General features: G+C 47.6%; 2 protein-coding genes and 1 non-coding gene across 4 annotated transcripts; all 3 read left to right on the top strand.

The window, feature by feature from the left end:
• Positions 1 to 21: 21 nt before the first annotated feature.
• On the top strand, positions 22 to 3,899 carry LOC120810269 (CD83 antigen-like). Its single transcript, XM_040164672.2, has 5 exons — positions 22 to 896; positions 1,319 to 1,437; positions 2,169 to 2,397; positions 2,491 to 2,585; positions 2,678 to 3,899. Exons 1-5 carry the CDS (start codon positions 854 to 856, stop codon positions 2,852 to 2,854), a joined length of 663 nt encoding a protein of 220 aa, XP_040020606.2. The 5' UTR covers positions 22 to 853; the 3' UTR covers positions 2,855 to 3,899.
• A 1,014-nt stretch (positions 3,900 to 4,913) lies between these two features.
• Positions 4,914 to 8,425, top strand: cfap418 (cilia and flagella associated protein 418). Of its 2 annotated transcripts, XM_078094321.1 has the most exons (8): positions 4,914 to 5,040; positions 5,384 to 5,634; positions 5,993 to 6,071; positions 6,573 to 6,637; positions 7,013 to 7,078; positions 7,146 to 7,241; positions 7,368 to 7,554; positions 7,885 to 8,425. In XM_078094321.1, the coding sequence occupies exons 2-7, from the start codon at positions 5,498 to 5,500 to the stop codon at positions 7,525 to 7,527; spliced, it is 603 nt and encodes a 200-aa protein (XP_077950447.1). In that variant the 5' UTR covers positions 4,914 to 5,040; positions 5,384 to 5,497; the 3' UTR covers positions 7,528 to 7,554; positions 7,885 to 8,425. The 2 variants fall into 2 exon arrangements, with proteins under 2 accessions (XP_077950447.1, XP_040021063.2); XM_040165129.2 differs by lacking the exon at positions 4,914 to 5,040 and having other exon boundaries at positions 5,178 to 5,634.
• Positions 4,980 to 5,061, top strand: trnas-aga (transfer RNA serine (anticodon AGA)). The gene has a single exon. It is a non-coding gene; the product is annotated as a tRNA-Ser (tRNA).
• Positions 8,426 to 11,983: the final 3,558 nt, after the last annotated feature.

Genomic DNA, 11,983 nt, shown 5'->3' with positions numbered 1-11,983 from the left:
TTACCTTTGTCTCGATATCACCGCTCTTATTGTGAAAGAGCTTCCGGGTGAGTTGCATTGTGCCGCCGTGCGCCGTCTTTACCGTGTGTATCGTGTTTATTCTGTTGTTTTATACAATGGACTGTCGGGTTCTCACAGCAGGAACACAAAGACCACATCGCAGGATTTATACTACTAATAATTCTACTCATTTTCTCTCAAAATATCAGAATGTGCAGATCCGTGATCCGAAACCCGCTCTTATGTTTATAGATAAACCCATTTATTAACTTAAAATCCAGCGGACAAAAAATAAGAAATGCTTGTTTTAGACTTTCGGGACTTGTTGCTGGTTCCGTTAACTTTCCTCTATGAGTGATTCATGATATTCGGATTAAGTTAATTACAGAAAGGGGATTTCTGGGGATGTTTCGGTTTCGTGGAAACAGAAACCGCCTCCAGTTTCATGGAAATCACGGGGAATCCCGCGGGTTGTTTTTACTTTCGTTCCGGCTAATAATGTTTAATTTGTTTATCTTAAGCAAGAGGCGAACGCATAAAATGACATTACACAAACATGCTATTGTATCAGTAAAGTATTAAAACGTCTATTAAGCATTCTGCTCTTTCCTTTTCTCGCTGTCTCGTCCTCACAAAGTAACGCGAGACTTCACTAAAAACACTATAAACGCGACATAATGCTTTTACGCCGGGTTAAACTGGCGAAGCGGAATACGGACAGAGGTCGCCGCACTGTGACCTTTGCGTGGTCACACGGCGGAGCGCGAGGACGCCGCGTCGCGTGCTTTTGGTTTCACTGCGTTGGCGGAGTTCATATAAATGGAGCCGCGTTGGAACATCGCACATCGCCATCATGCTGCCACGTACCAGGACGCTGACCCTGCTGCTGTCACTGAGTGAGTGCAACCCTTTACCCCCGGCCGTAGGGCTCTGATTTATTGTTTTATATTATGGTATGTATGATAAATATCCGGTATTCTTGTGTGTTCACTTCATATATGTTTAAGTGCATTATGGGCTCTATAATAACTTCTACTCTCCTGTGTTCTGGTCATATCTTCATTATAGGCTCTATAATAACTTCTACTCTCCTGTGTTCTGGTCATATCTTCATTATGGGCTCTATAATAACTTCTACTCTCCAGTGTTCTGGTCATATCTTCATTATGGGCTCTATAATAACTTCTACTCTCCTGTGTTCTGGTCATATCTTCATTATGGGCTCTATAATAACTTCTACTCTCCAGTGTTCTGGTCATATCTTCATTATGGGCTCTATAATAACTTCTACTCTCCTGTGTTCTGGTGATCTCTTCAGGCGTGGCTCTCAGCGAGGCGCTGCTGGAGGTCCGGGTGCTGCTGGGGGACGACTGTGTTCTCCGGTGCCCCGCTGCGGACCGGCCCGGCGTGCAGTACTTATCGGTGAAGTGGTTCAAGGTAAAACCTGCCCCTCACCTCGCGGACGGAACGCTTCCCGTGCTCGTCATTTGATACGTGTTGTAGTGAGCAAATGTTCCAGGAAGGAGGAGACACGTGACATTGGCTTTGTTTAAATTCAAATGTGTGCAGATGTCACTTCCTGTTTCATTTCCCTCCAAAAAGAGCGTTAAGTGTAATAGATAAGATACAATATGTTCACAATAGTTCCATTGAGAAACCAAAAGATTTCATTCAAATAAAAGCGACTAGTAAGAGACTTTTGAAATAAACAATATTTATATTTATATATTTTTCTGAATACTGCCTTTGTCATAGAATTCTATCAGCTGTATTTGTATCTTTCTCTCACTGTGGTTGTAGAAGTACTCTGATCTCTTTTTGGAGAAAAAGTACATGGTGTAAAAATACTTTGTTACAAATACAAGGCCTTCCAAGTAGCTTGGGATCAATATAATCCCTATATATTGTCTATGATATCTTTAATATCCCAGGATAAGGTATCGATTGATTGTATTTGGATAAATATTCAAGTAAATGTAGAAGTATAATGTTAAATAAATAAAATGTTATTATGTCATTTATTATTTTATATTTACTCTCTATTATTTTATTCCATCCTCTTTATATTTCCACTTTTATTCTCGAGTTTTTATTTGAACACACTCACACAAGTTACTAGTTACTGCGTCACAGACGACAAAGCTAACGCGTCACTGATGATGTCACAGGAGGGAACGCCGCCGGCGTCCCGCCTCACCGGCGTCCTGACCCGCGACCTCGCCAACGGCACCGTGCGGCGATACCTCGGCGTGCAGCGAGCGGCGGAGCTTCGCGGCGAGTCCCGCGACCTCCACCTGCCCAACGCCACGTGCGCCGACGCCGGCTACTACGTGTGTCACTTGTCGGCGCCGGTTGGCGAGCAGAACCGCGAGGGCCGGGTGCTCCTCACGCCGACAGGTGAGGACCTCGGGGTCAAAAGTTTCCTCTTATCTTATGGGACACTGGGGGGGGTCACGGTTTAGGGACTGACTTCCTGTCTCCCTTATTCAGATTGTCCCGCAGAGGACCGGCTGACGGACACGTACCTGGTTGTCCTGGCGATGTTGGGGCTGATGTTTGCCCTGGTGATTTTCCTCATCAGCTACGTGAGTCTGACCCCCACAGCCGCCCGTCCGCCGTTCCGCTGACCCGGAGGCCCTTTCTCATACCGCTCGCTTCTTCCTTTTCTTCATCACAGGTCATTTTAAAGAACGTCCTCAGAGACAGAAACAGGACAGCGAGAAAAGTGACTTTTCTGGACGCGCCGCTCGGACCGCTGAACGAGGACGACCTCCGGTCCATTTATACGCTGGGTCCTAAAGGGGCCTACAAGGTCCTCAAAGGTCCTCAAGGGTCCTCAAGGGTGCTTGTGTGAGAGTGTGTGTGTGTGTGTGTGTGTGTGTGTGTGTGTGTGTGCTAAAGTATTTATGAATTTGTTCTTTCTCAAACCCGTAAAATGTGAAAGCTTATCTTTGTATCAGCGTATTTGTTAAACATGTATATACATACATATATTTTTTTACGTCATTGACTGCTGACTCTTCGTTTTTTCTCTGAACGCCAAAAACCGCTGGCGTGATTGAAAATAGCGTTTTCTTTAAAACTACTTGTTCGTCCTCTTCAGGTTTCTACTTTACAATTTAATCAGATCCTGAGAGAAGTTTTAATCCTGATCTACTCGACGTCAAGACTTTCGTTGTGGGACAAATAAAAGAATATCTTATTTTATTGACTCAGACCAGCTGTCATGTGACCATAAATCAGAGACGTTGCAGAAGGGACCACAGACAGGAGACGCTGCTATTTAATGTTAGTAGTTAAGTATCACTACTACTCTACTTCCTGTCTCCAAACAGAAGCCAGACTTTTATGTTTTATGATGTTCTCTAAAACTCCCTGTGTGGGAAGCAGAGGGGAACTCGGAGGAGGCCACGGGGGAACCCCTCAGTGGGGGGACCCCCTCAGTGGGGAGACCCCTCAGTGGGGAGACCCCTCAGTGGGGGGACCCCTCAGTGGGGAGACCCCTCAGTGGGGAGACCCCTCAGTGGGGGACCTTTGTGATCCCATGAATGTAAAATGTGTGACTTCTGCTGGTCCTCGTGTTCTCTGCTTGACTTTGCATGTCGAGCATTAATAAGGAGAGAAGAAGAGGAACAAGGTTACGTAGTTTTGCACAAAAGGATCCGCTGAAACGTTTGGACTCCTCATCATCATTGTTGTTTATTTGTGATCGGTGTGACCTCGTGTTCTTGTCTTCATGGTGGCGGCTGAGATTTGAATCTAGAAATCACGTTGAATTAAAGACGCTAGCATAGAAACTGTGTTTGACGTTTGAATAGTTTTAACATTCTGACCCCATAAAGACGAAGTGTGTTGAAGAAGAAAAAGCTGTTTGTTCATAAAACGTAAATCTGTATTTGAAGTGTGTTCACTTGTCATTAGTACAAACACTGCATACTACATATCCCACAATGCAACACGACAACCTTTTCACCAGCTACAGTTGGTGGATAACTAATAGAACCAGTTTTTGTGCTCAAGGGTCACCGTTTCATTTTGTTCTCTCTTAAAGTCCCCGGTTGACCTTTGAGCAACGTGAGCCTGGTGACCTTTGGGAGGTTCTTGGAGATGTGAAACCTGCAATGTTTATGAAGTTAACAGGAAGTAAAACCTTTTTTTCTTCCCTTTCCTTCTAAACATAGTTTAGTTTCCACCCACGCTTTAAAACTCACAATAGCATAAAGAACATTATATCCCAATGTCTTTATATCTTTTCTTTAATCTGTGTGCTCATGTGACACATTCTGTGACTTTTACACACACACATCCCAGCCGTATAGTCTGTAACAATAGTCTTATCATTTAGTATAAAAGACCCAACTAATGTTTAACGGTGGTTAAATGGTATAATTAACAGTTTTACAAAATGGTATTACTATTATAACCTTTATAAAAGCGTTCTTGATGTTTATATTCATCCTTAAAAAATACATGATACATTATACAACATTAAACTGTCAAAATAAAATCAATAATATTCATAAAATAAATTGAAGCTTTATCAATGTATACATACGTTACTCTACAGCTGTTGACCTGTTTGTTCTGGTTCCGTGTCTCTTTGTGGTGGTTTTGTGTCTGTTGTTACGTTCTATTAATTCTCTGATTCTCTGATTCTCTCAATTCTCTCAGCTCTTATTATCTTTCACCAGAATGTGTTGTATGCACATGTATTGTATGTATGTATGTATGTATTTAATATAACTTGCTAACCCCAGTTTGAGACACTGGATTAATTGCATTCCCAGTCAATACACTAAATATTCTGTACAATATTCAGTGCTAATGTCATATTTTGAGCAGGTGTGAACAAGATGAATTGATTTGCATGCGTCACAGTTTCCTCCAAACACCAGAAAGCATCGCAGCATCAGGAGGAGCCTGAAGAACAGTTGGACCATGTTGGGACAAGTTGGTCCATCTGGGAGGTTCTGTCGTTGGTTGTCGTGGCCGAGTGGTTAAGGCGATGGACTAGAAATCCATTGGGGTCTCCCCGCGCAGGTTCGAATCCTGCCGACAACGACGGATCTTTTTCTCGCTTGTTTCTGTCTCTCGGACGTTGCCGATAGTGTTTCGCTGACATTTAAACCTTAAATGTCTCTTCAGACGTGGCAGCTCGTCGGCTTTAACGAGTGACTGTATTTCCTTAATGCCACATGACTTATATGTACAATAATGTAAGGAAACGTTTAGTCACGCCAACAGCCGAATGTAACGATACAGGAATCCAGCGGTCATACAGTCTTAATTCACGAGCTTTTTATTAAGGCAACAAAACTGTCGAAGAAAGTCCGTCTCCGTCGGAGCTGACGTCACAATCATTTTGTCACACTTATTTTGAAAGGCGTCGCTCCGTTTCCGGTCCATTCTCGCGTTACCGAGCAACGACGAACGCTACGGGAGAGCTAGCGGGTGGCCTGGCTAGCGTTAGCTGCTGCGGGGGTTAGCTCCCCTGAACATGGACGAAGACGCAGACCTGGACGAACTGCTGGACGAAGTCGAACAAAAGTTCTGTCGCAACGTCTCCGTCTCGTCCTCGGCTCGCGTGACGGCGGGAGAATGCGGGAGAGACAACGCAGGAAGAATAAAACACAAGTAAACAATGATAATTTAGCTAGCCAATGCTAGCTAATGCTAACTATAACACTCGATAATGAACTGTATGTTCTAGGGCTTTAAGTTCTTCAACGTCAACTAATGTTGTGTATCAGGCTCTATGCATCCTAAACGCAGATTCACCTTATTATACAGTTTATAATATGTTATAATGTTGTTCATCAGCCTCTATAACTACATCCTAGACTAATAGTAACCTTGTCATTGTATAGTTCATAATATAATAGTCTGTATCATGCTCTATAAACCCTAAAGTAACGCAGGCTCCTTTAAAGCGAACGTCGGAATTTACTGCGTGGTGAAGCTTCTCTGACCGGTTCCGTTTCCTCTGGTTCAGGACGACGAGCCCCGGCCTCGCCGCCGACATCGACGTTCTTCTGGAGGAACTCCTGGAGGAGGACTTCCCTCAGCTCAAGGTCAACGTGTACTTCACGCGTACCCCACCGTGTACTTCACGCGTACCCCACCGTGTACTTCACGTGTACCTCTTGTACGAGACGTACAAATACACGCTGTCACGTTCTAGTTCTCTCCGCGTGGTCAGCTTCTAAATATGCACGTAAGATAAAAGTGAATTGAAAGAAGCCAAGTTACATTTTTAGTGAAGTTAAAAGTATTCAAAATAACGGGAATCACCTGTTGTTTTTTATTTAGGTGTTATTAATAGTTCCCTTTTTTGTTGTTCATTCACTTCAAAGAAATACAACTACATGAAGTAACTTTGGCATCTCACAAACAAGTGCAGTACACGTTCTCCCCCGTAAAGTATTAGACATCTTTGAGTATTTTAAAGGTTTTTCTTTCTTGCCTTCGCTTTGCAGCAAAAATAAAGTCACTAGTTTTAACATGAAAGTAAATGCAACTTGAGATCCTTTTAGAACACAAACGTGTTGTTTTACTGTGCGGTTTCATTCCAGAGGGAAGCGTTTCCCGAAGGACCCCAAGTAGAGACGAAGCCTTCCGCTCAGTCAGGAGGGAGAAAGTGAGTTCATCAATCAACTCTAAATAAGATATAAAAGAAGTACAAGTGGGAATAATAATTGGAATCAGAGGCCATTTATTGCCACATATGTTACACATAGAGGAATTTTACTTGGTGCATTGGTGCAATATAAGAATAAAATAAGATACAAACATAGAAGCAAGAATGAACAGAGAAACCACTGTGCATACACAATAGCATGTTATAAACTATTGGATTTATGTAGAATATAATTGTCTTTTAACAATGAACCGAAGTAAAATGAATCATTGACTCATAATGATGAACGATTGTTATTCCCAAAGAGTTTTTTTGTGTTGTAAACACGTGCGCATCGTAAACAAGTGGGACTCGGTCTTTGTTTTGCTCGTCCAGGTGCTGCCCCGTCTTCGTCGGCGGGAGCGCCGTCGCGAGCGGCGTTGGCACGGCAACGTCCAAGAGGTGAGTTCCCGCCCCGCCCCATTTCTGCTCCCGTCGCCACACGGATCTCACCATCGCGGATCCGCAGGTCATGTGACCAGCTGAGGTGCACGTCCTGCGACTTCCGGGTACTGACGTTTGACGACCGCGCGTGGGACCCGTCCTGCGACTACCTGTTCCTCAGGTGGGTCTGAGGACATGTGTCTCCGTTTCTTTTCCCTCCCGTTTGAGTTCCCCTTGGGACGCGAGACGCAAACTTGTGTGTGTGTGTGTGTGTTTGTTTGTGTGTGCGTGCGTGTGTGTTGTGAAGGAACAACGTCCCGGACCGGGAGAAGCTGGGGGCCCGGCTGAGGAGGAGCGGGGGCTCTCGGGCCTTCGCCTGCCAGTGCAGCTGGTTCTCAGCCGACGAGCCGACGGACCTCAGGGAGCAGCCTCGGCTCCGGTGGGTCTGTGGGAAGCACCAGGCCTGAGGCCGGAGAGTCTGCTACGTCCCACGGGTCAGTGAACGTAACAAGGGCACGTTCCTCTTGTCTCCTTTTTATTGATTAAAGGCTGTGACTTTTTTCACACTTTCTTTTTTTTAGATTTTTAAACAAGAAGAACACATTTAGAAAGTTAACCAACATGTGGTGAAATCAAACTATAAAAAGCTATTAAACAGTAATATAACAGGGATAAATAGATCAAATGGAGACCAAGAGCATTTTTGTTTATTGTATTATTTTAGAAAAATCAAAACACTAAATGATCAAAATTACTATCAAAATTCTGTATTTTAAAAAAATCCATTATAAGAGGATCCATTATAAGATCGCACTCTGTTTCAGGACTGACTGACGCTCTGCCGGAGGACAGCTCCAGCAAACCTCACGTCACCTGACGAGAAGAAGCGTGTGACGCTGATTCAAAAACACACACGTGTTTATTGAAGAGCGAGCAGCTGTTCAGCCACGTTTTCACTAGACTTACAAACCCCCTTTTTCCCTTAAAGATGAACATTTATAAGTAATACACATTTTTGGACTGGGTTAGTTGTACAGATGCCGAATTGAAAAAGTAAAAGTTGTATTATTAACTACGATTTGTGTGCCTAGCGCTACAAATGTTGTGTGGCTCCAAGTTTAAAGAGCAAAGGAGCCTGAAAACTTGAGTTTTTGGATCGATCAACTTGGTCAAAACGTGATTTTTACTGAATCCACTCTGAACATTCATGTCCCTCAGAGGATCCTCTCGGTACAGATTATTATAAATTAGAATATGAGTGAATGTGTACTGTGTTTTTTGTTGATTTCGAGCAGCATTGTGTTTGTGGCCTGAAGTCTTCTTTTGGTGAGTTTTTTTGTACGTTAACCGAATAAAAGGAGAAAGGTACTTGTAGTTTTAGTCATACTTAATACTTTTAACTTCTTATTTCATCCTGTGTGCTGGTTACTTTGTAGCTTCCGATTATAATGAAAAAACCTGCTGCAGTTGCGCTGTGGCGCAATACCACGTTGATCCACAGGGGGCACCAACACCAACACTGAATGCAAGTAAAACTGTTTCTTTGCTAGTATCAGAGTATTTCTACACTGTGGTATTTGTCTTCTTTTTAACATCAGAGTACTTCGTCACAGATGCCCTTCTCTGATTGGTCGTCATAATTCAGGTGTGTTAGATCTTCTCCAATGAATTTGGATTCCAGTACTTATCGACCTGATTTTTCAATAATTCTTTTTTAAAACATAAATACCTGACAGGATGTTCTCACAACTTCTCCCAAAACAACATTAAGTAGAAAAAGAATGTTAAAGGTAAATTTGAGATTAATTTCTGATAGTTTTACAGCGTATTATGATTTCGCAGTAATCCTCCTGTAGTTTTACTAAATATAACTAACAGTTTTACTGTAAAATATTTACGTGTGTATTTACAGATAATTATTGGGAATCCCAGGACAGTGCTGTAAATATACACTTAAAAAATACATCATAAAATGCTATACATTTTATATTTTCTGTTTATTATCTGTAAACAATTGACTCAATAACACATAAAACCTTAACAGATATGTTACAAATCAAGCAGCTGTCGTCTCTCTGAGAGTGACTCAACATCGCTCCTCTCAGACAGCAGGAGGAGCAGGACAACCGGAGGAGGAGAAAAGGACATGGAGCTCTGCAGGAAGGATGATGCTATGTGTCAGGGATGGGGGTGGAATGCAGGACTCAGACGCAGACTTGCGGGAAACAAAAGACTTTAATAGTCACAAGGGTCAAAAAACACAGGAAACGGGGCAAACGCACACAGGCAAGAGACTACGGCGATCCAAGACGAAAGACATGCGTGGCGAAAGACAATGACGCGACAAGTGACACAAGAGACACACGGCTTAAATACACAAGGGAGGTGCAGGTGATTGGACACAGGTGGAAACTATTAGACGAACACAGGGGATGACGAGACAAGGCAGGAAGTGAAGTTACCCGGGGACACGAGTGGCAGAAAACTACAAAATAAGACAGGAAGTGAACCACACCGTGACAGTACCCCCCCCTTAAGGGCCGAATTCCAGACGGCCAACACTAGAGCGAACAAGGGGTGGGTGGGGAGGGAAACCAGAGACGTTGGTCGGACCACCCTGGAAACTCTGGCGGGCGGCCTGGCGGGCGGCCCGACCGGCGGGGAGCCTCTGGGGGTCGGCCCGGCGGGCGGCCAGACGAGCGGGGAGCCTCTGGGGGTCGGCCCGGCGGGCGGTCACCAATCCGGCTCCGGAGCGGCGACTGCAGGGCACGGAACGTCTCTAGAATGGCAGACTCTGAGACACGGGAAACGTCTGGGGTAGTCGTCGTCGGCAGCTCGGGGACACGGGAAACGTCCGGGTTAGTAGTCGTCGTCGGCAGCTCGGGGACACCGGAAACGTCCGGGTTAGTAGTCGTCGTCGGCTCGGGGACACGGGAAACGTCCGGGTTAGTAGTCGTCGTCGGCTCGGGGACACGGAACACCTCCGCAGTGAGGTCCGGCTCGTGGACACGGAACACCTCCGCAGTGAGGTCCGGCTCGTGGACACGGAACACCTCCGCAGTGAGGTCCGGCTCGTGGACACGGAACACCTCCGCAGTGAGGTCCGGCTCGGGGACACGGAACACCTCCGCAGTCTGCTCCGGCTCGGGGACACGGAACACCTCCGCAGTCTGCTCCGGCTCGGGGACACGGAACACCTCCGCAGTCTGCTCCGGCTCGGGGACACGGAACACCTCCGCAGTCTGCTCCGGCTCGGGGACACGGAACACCTCCGCAGTCTGCTCCGGCTCGGGGACACGGAACACCTCCGCAGTCGGCTCCGGCTCGGGGACACGGAACACCTCCGCAGTCGGCTCCGGCTCGGGGACACGGAACACCTCCGCAGTCGGCTCCGGCTCGGGGACACGGAACACCTCCGCAGTCGGCTCCGGCTCGGGGACACGGAACACCTCCGCAGTCTGCTCCGGCTCGGGGACACGGAACACCTCCGCAGTCGGCTCCGCCTCGGGGACACGGAACACCTCCGCAATTGGCGGCGGCTCAGCCCCCCCCATAACCCACCCCGTAGCCCCCCCCCCTCAAGGGCCGGATCCCAGACGGCCCTCAAATCACCAACGGGAGGGTGGGAGAGGACCATGGGATGGGAGGGAGGGAGCCTGAGTCTCGGAGCGGGGACTGGCCGAGTCGGGGGCATGGAGCGTGGGGCCGGTACTGGTCGGGTCGGGGGCATGGAGCGTGGGGCCGGTACTGGTCGGGTCGGGGGCATGGAGCGTGGGGCCGGTACTGGTCGGGTCGGGGGCATGGAGCGTGGGGCCGGTACTGGTCGGGTCGGGGGCATGGAGCGTGGGGCCGGTACTGGTCGGGTCGGGGGCATGGAGCGTGGGGCCGGTACTGGTCGGGTCGGGGGCATGGAGCGTGGGGCCGGTACTGGTCGGGTCGGGGGCATGGAGCGTGGGGCCGGTACTGGTCGGGTCGGGGGCATGGAGCGTGGGGCCGGTACTGGTCGGGTCGGGGGCATGGAGCGTGGGGCCGGTACTGGTCGGGTCGGGGGCATGGAGCGTGGGGCCGGAACAGGTCGGGTCGGGGGCATGGAGCGTGGCGCCGGAACTGGTCGGGTCGGGGGCATGGAGCGTGGCGCCGGAACTGGTCGGGTCGGGGGCATGGCTGAGAGTCGGGCCGGCCCAGCGGGAACGGGAGAACGCTGCGGCGGCCCAGCGGGAACGGGAGAACGCTGCGGCGGCCCAGCGGGAACGGGAGAACGCTGCGGCGGCCCAGCGGGAACGGGAGATCGCTTCTTCCGCTTGCTCCTCCTAGGGTTAAGGAGGTCCCGGAGCTCGAGGCAGGCGAGCTGATAGCTCCTGGGACCAAAAACACAGTTTGTTTTCCGCTGCCAGAAGGGACTCCTTACGTCCAGGTAGTCCGGACCGTAGTCTGGCAGCGGGTCTGCTGAGCCCTTCTTTGGTCGCGTCATTCTGTCAGGGATGGGGGTGGAATGCAGGACTCAGACGCAGACTTGCGGGAAACAAAAGACTTTAATAGTCACAAGGGTCAAAAAACACAGGAAACGGGGCAAACGCACACAGGCAAGAGACTACGGCGATCCAAGACGAAAGACATGCGTGGCGAAAGACAATGACGCGACAAGTGACACAAGAGACACACGGCTTAAATACACAAGGGAGGTGCAGGTGATTGGACACAGGTGGAAACTATTAGACGAACACAGGGGATGACGAGACAAGGCAGGAAGTGAAGTTACCCGGGGACACGAGTGGCAGAAAACTACAAAATAAGACAGGAAGTGAACCACACCGTGACACTATGAATCATAATATCAAGTTCTGTTCATATTATTTCACTATACTTTTCAGCTGCTTTTTATATTTGATCGTATTTAATATTCTACTTGTAATATTTAGTAAC

Source organism: Gasterosteus aculeatus, chromosome 20, assembly GCF_964276395.1.
Source record: "Gasterosteus aculeatus chromosome 20, fGasAcu3.hap1.1, whole genome shotgun sequence".
Lineage (NCBI taxonomy): Eukaryota > Metazoa > Chordata > Actinopteri > Perciformes > Gasterosteidae > Gasterosteus > Gasterosteus aculeatus.
This window is presented reverse-complemented; position numbering and strand designations above follow the sequence as displayed.

Excerpts from the sequence above, each read along its gene's own strand:
- LOC120810269 (XM_040164672.2), top strand. The coding sequence starts at position 854 with ATGCTGCCACGTACCAGGACGCTGACCCTGCTGCTGTCACTGA. Across the intron at positions 1,438-2,168 it reads TATCGGTGAAGTGGTTCAAG|GAGGGAACGCCGCCGGCGTC; the intron begins GTAAAACCTGCC and ends ATGATGTCACAG. Across the intron at positions 2,398-2,490 it reads GGTGCTCCTCACGCCGACAG|ATTGTCCCGCAGAGGACCGG; the intron begins GTGAGGACCTCG and ends TCCCTTATTCAG.
- cfap418 (XM_078094321.1), top strand. The coding sequence starts at position 5,498 with ATGGACGAAGACGCAGACCTGGACGAACTGCTGGACGAAGTCGAACAA. Across the intron at positions 6,072-6,572 it reads AGGACTTCCCTCAGCTCAAG|AGGGAAGCGTTTCCCGAAGG; the intron begins GTCAACGTGTAC and ends GTTTCATTCCAG. Across the intron at positions 6,638-7,012 it reads GCTCAGTCAGGAGGGAGAAA|GTGCTGCCCCGTCTTCGTCG; the intron begins GTGAGTTCATCA and ends TTGCTCGTCCAG.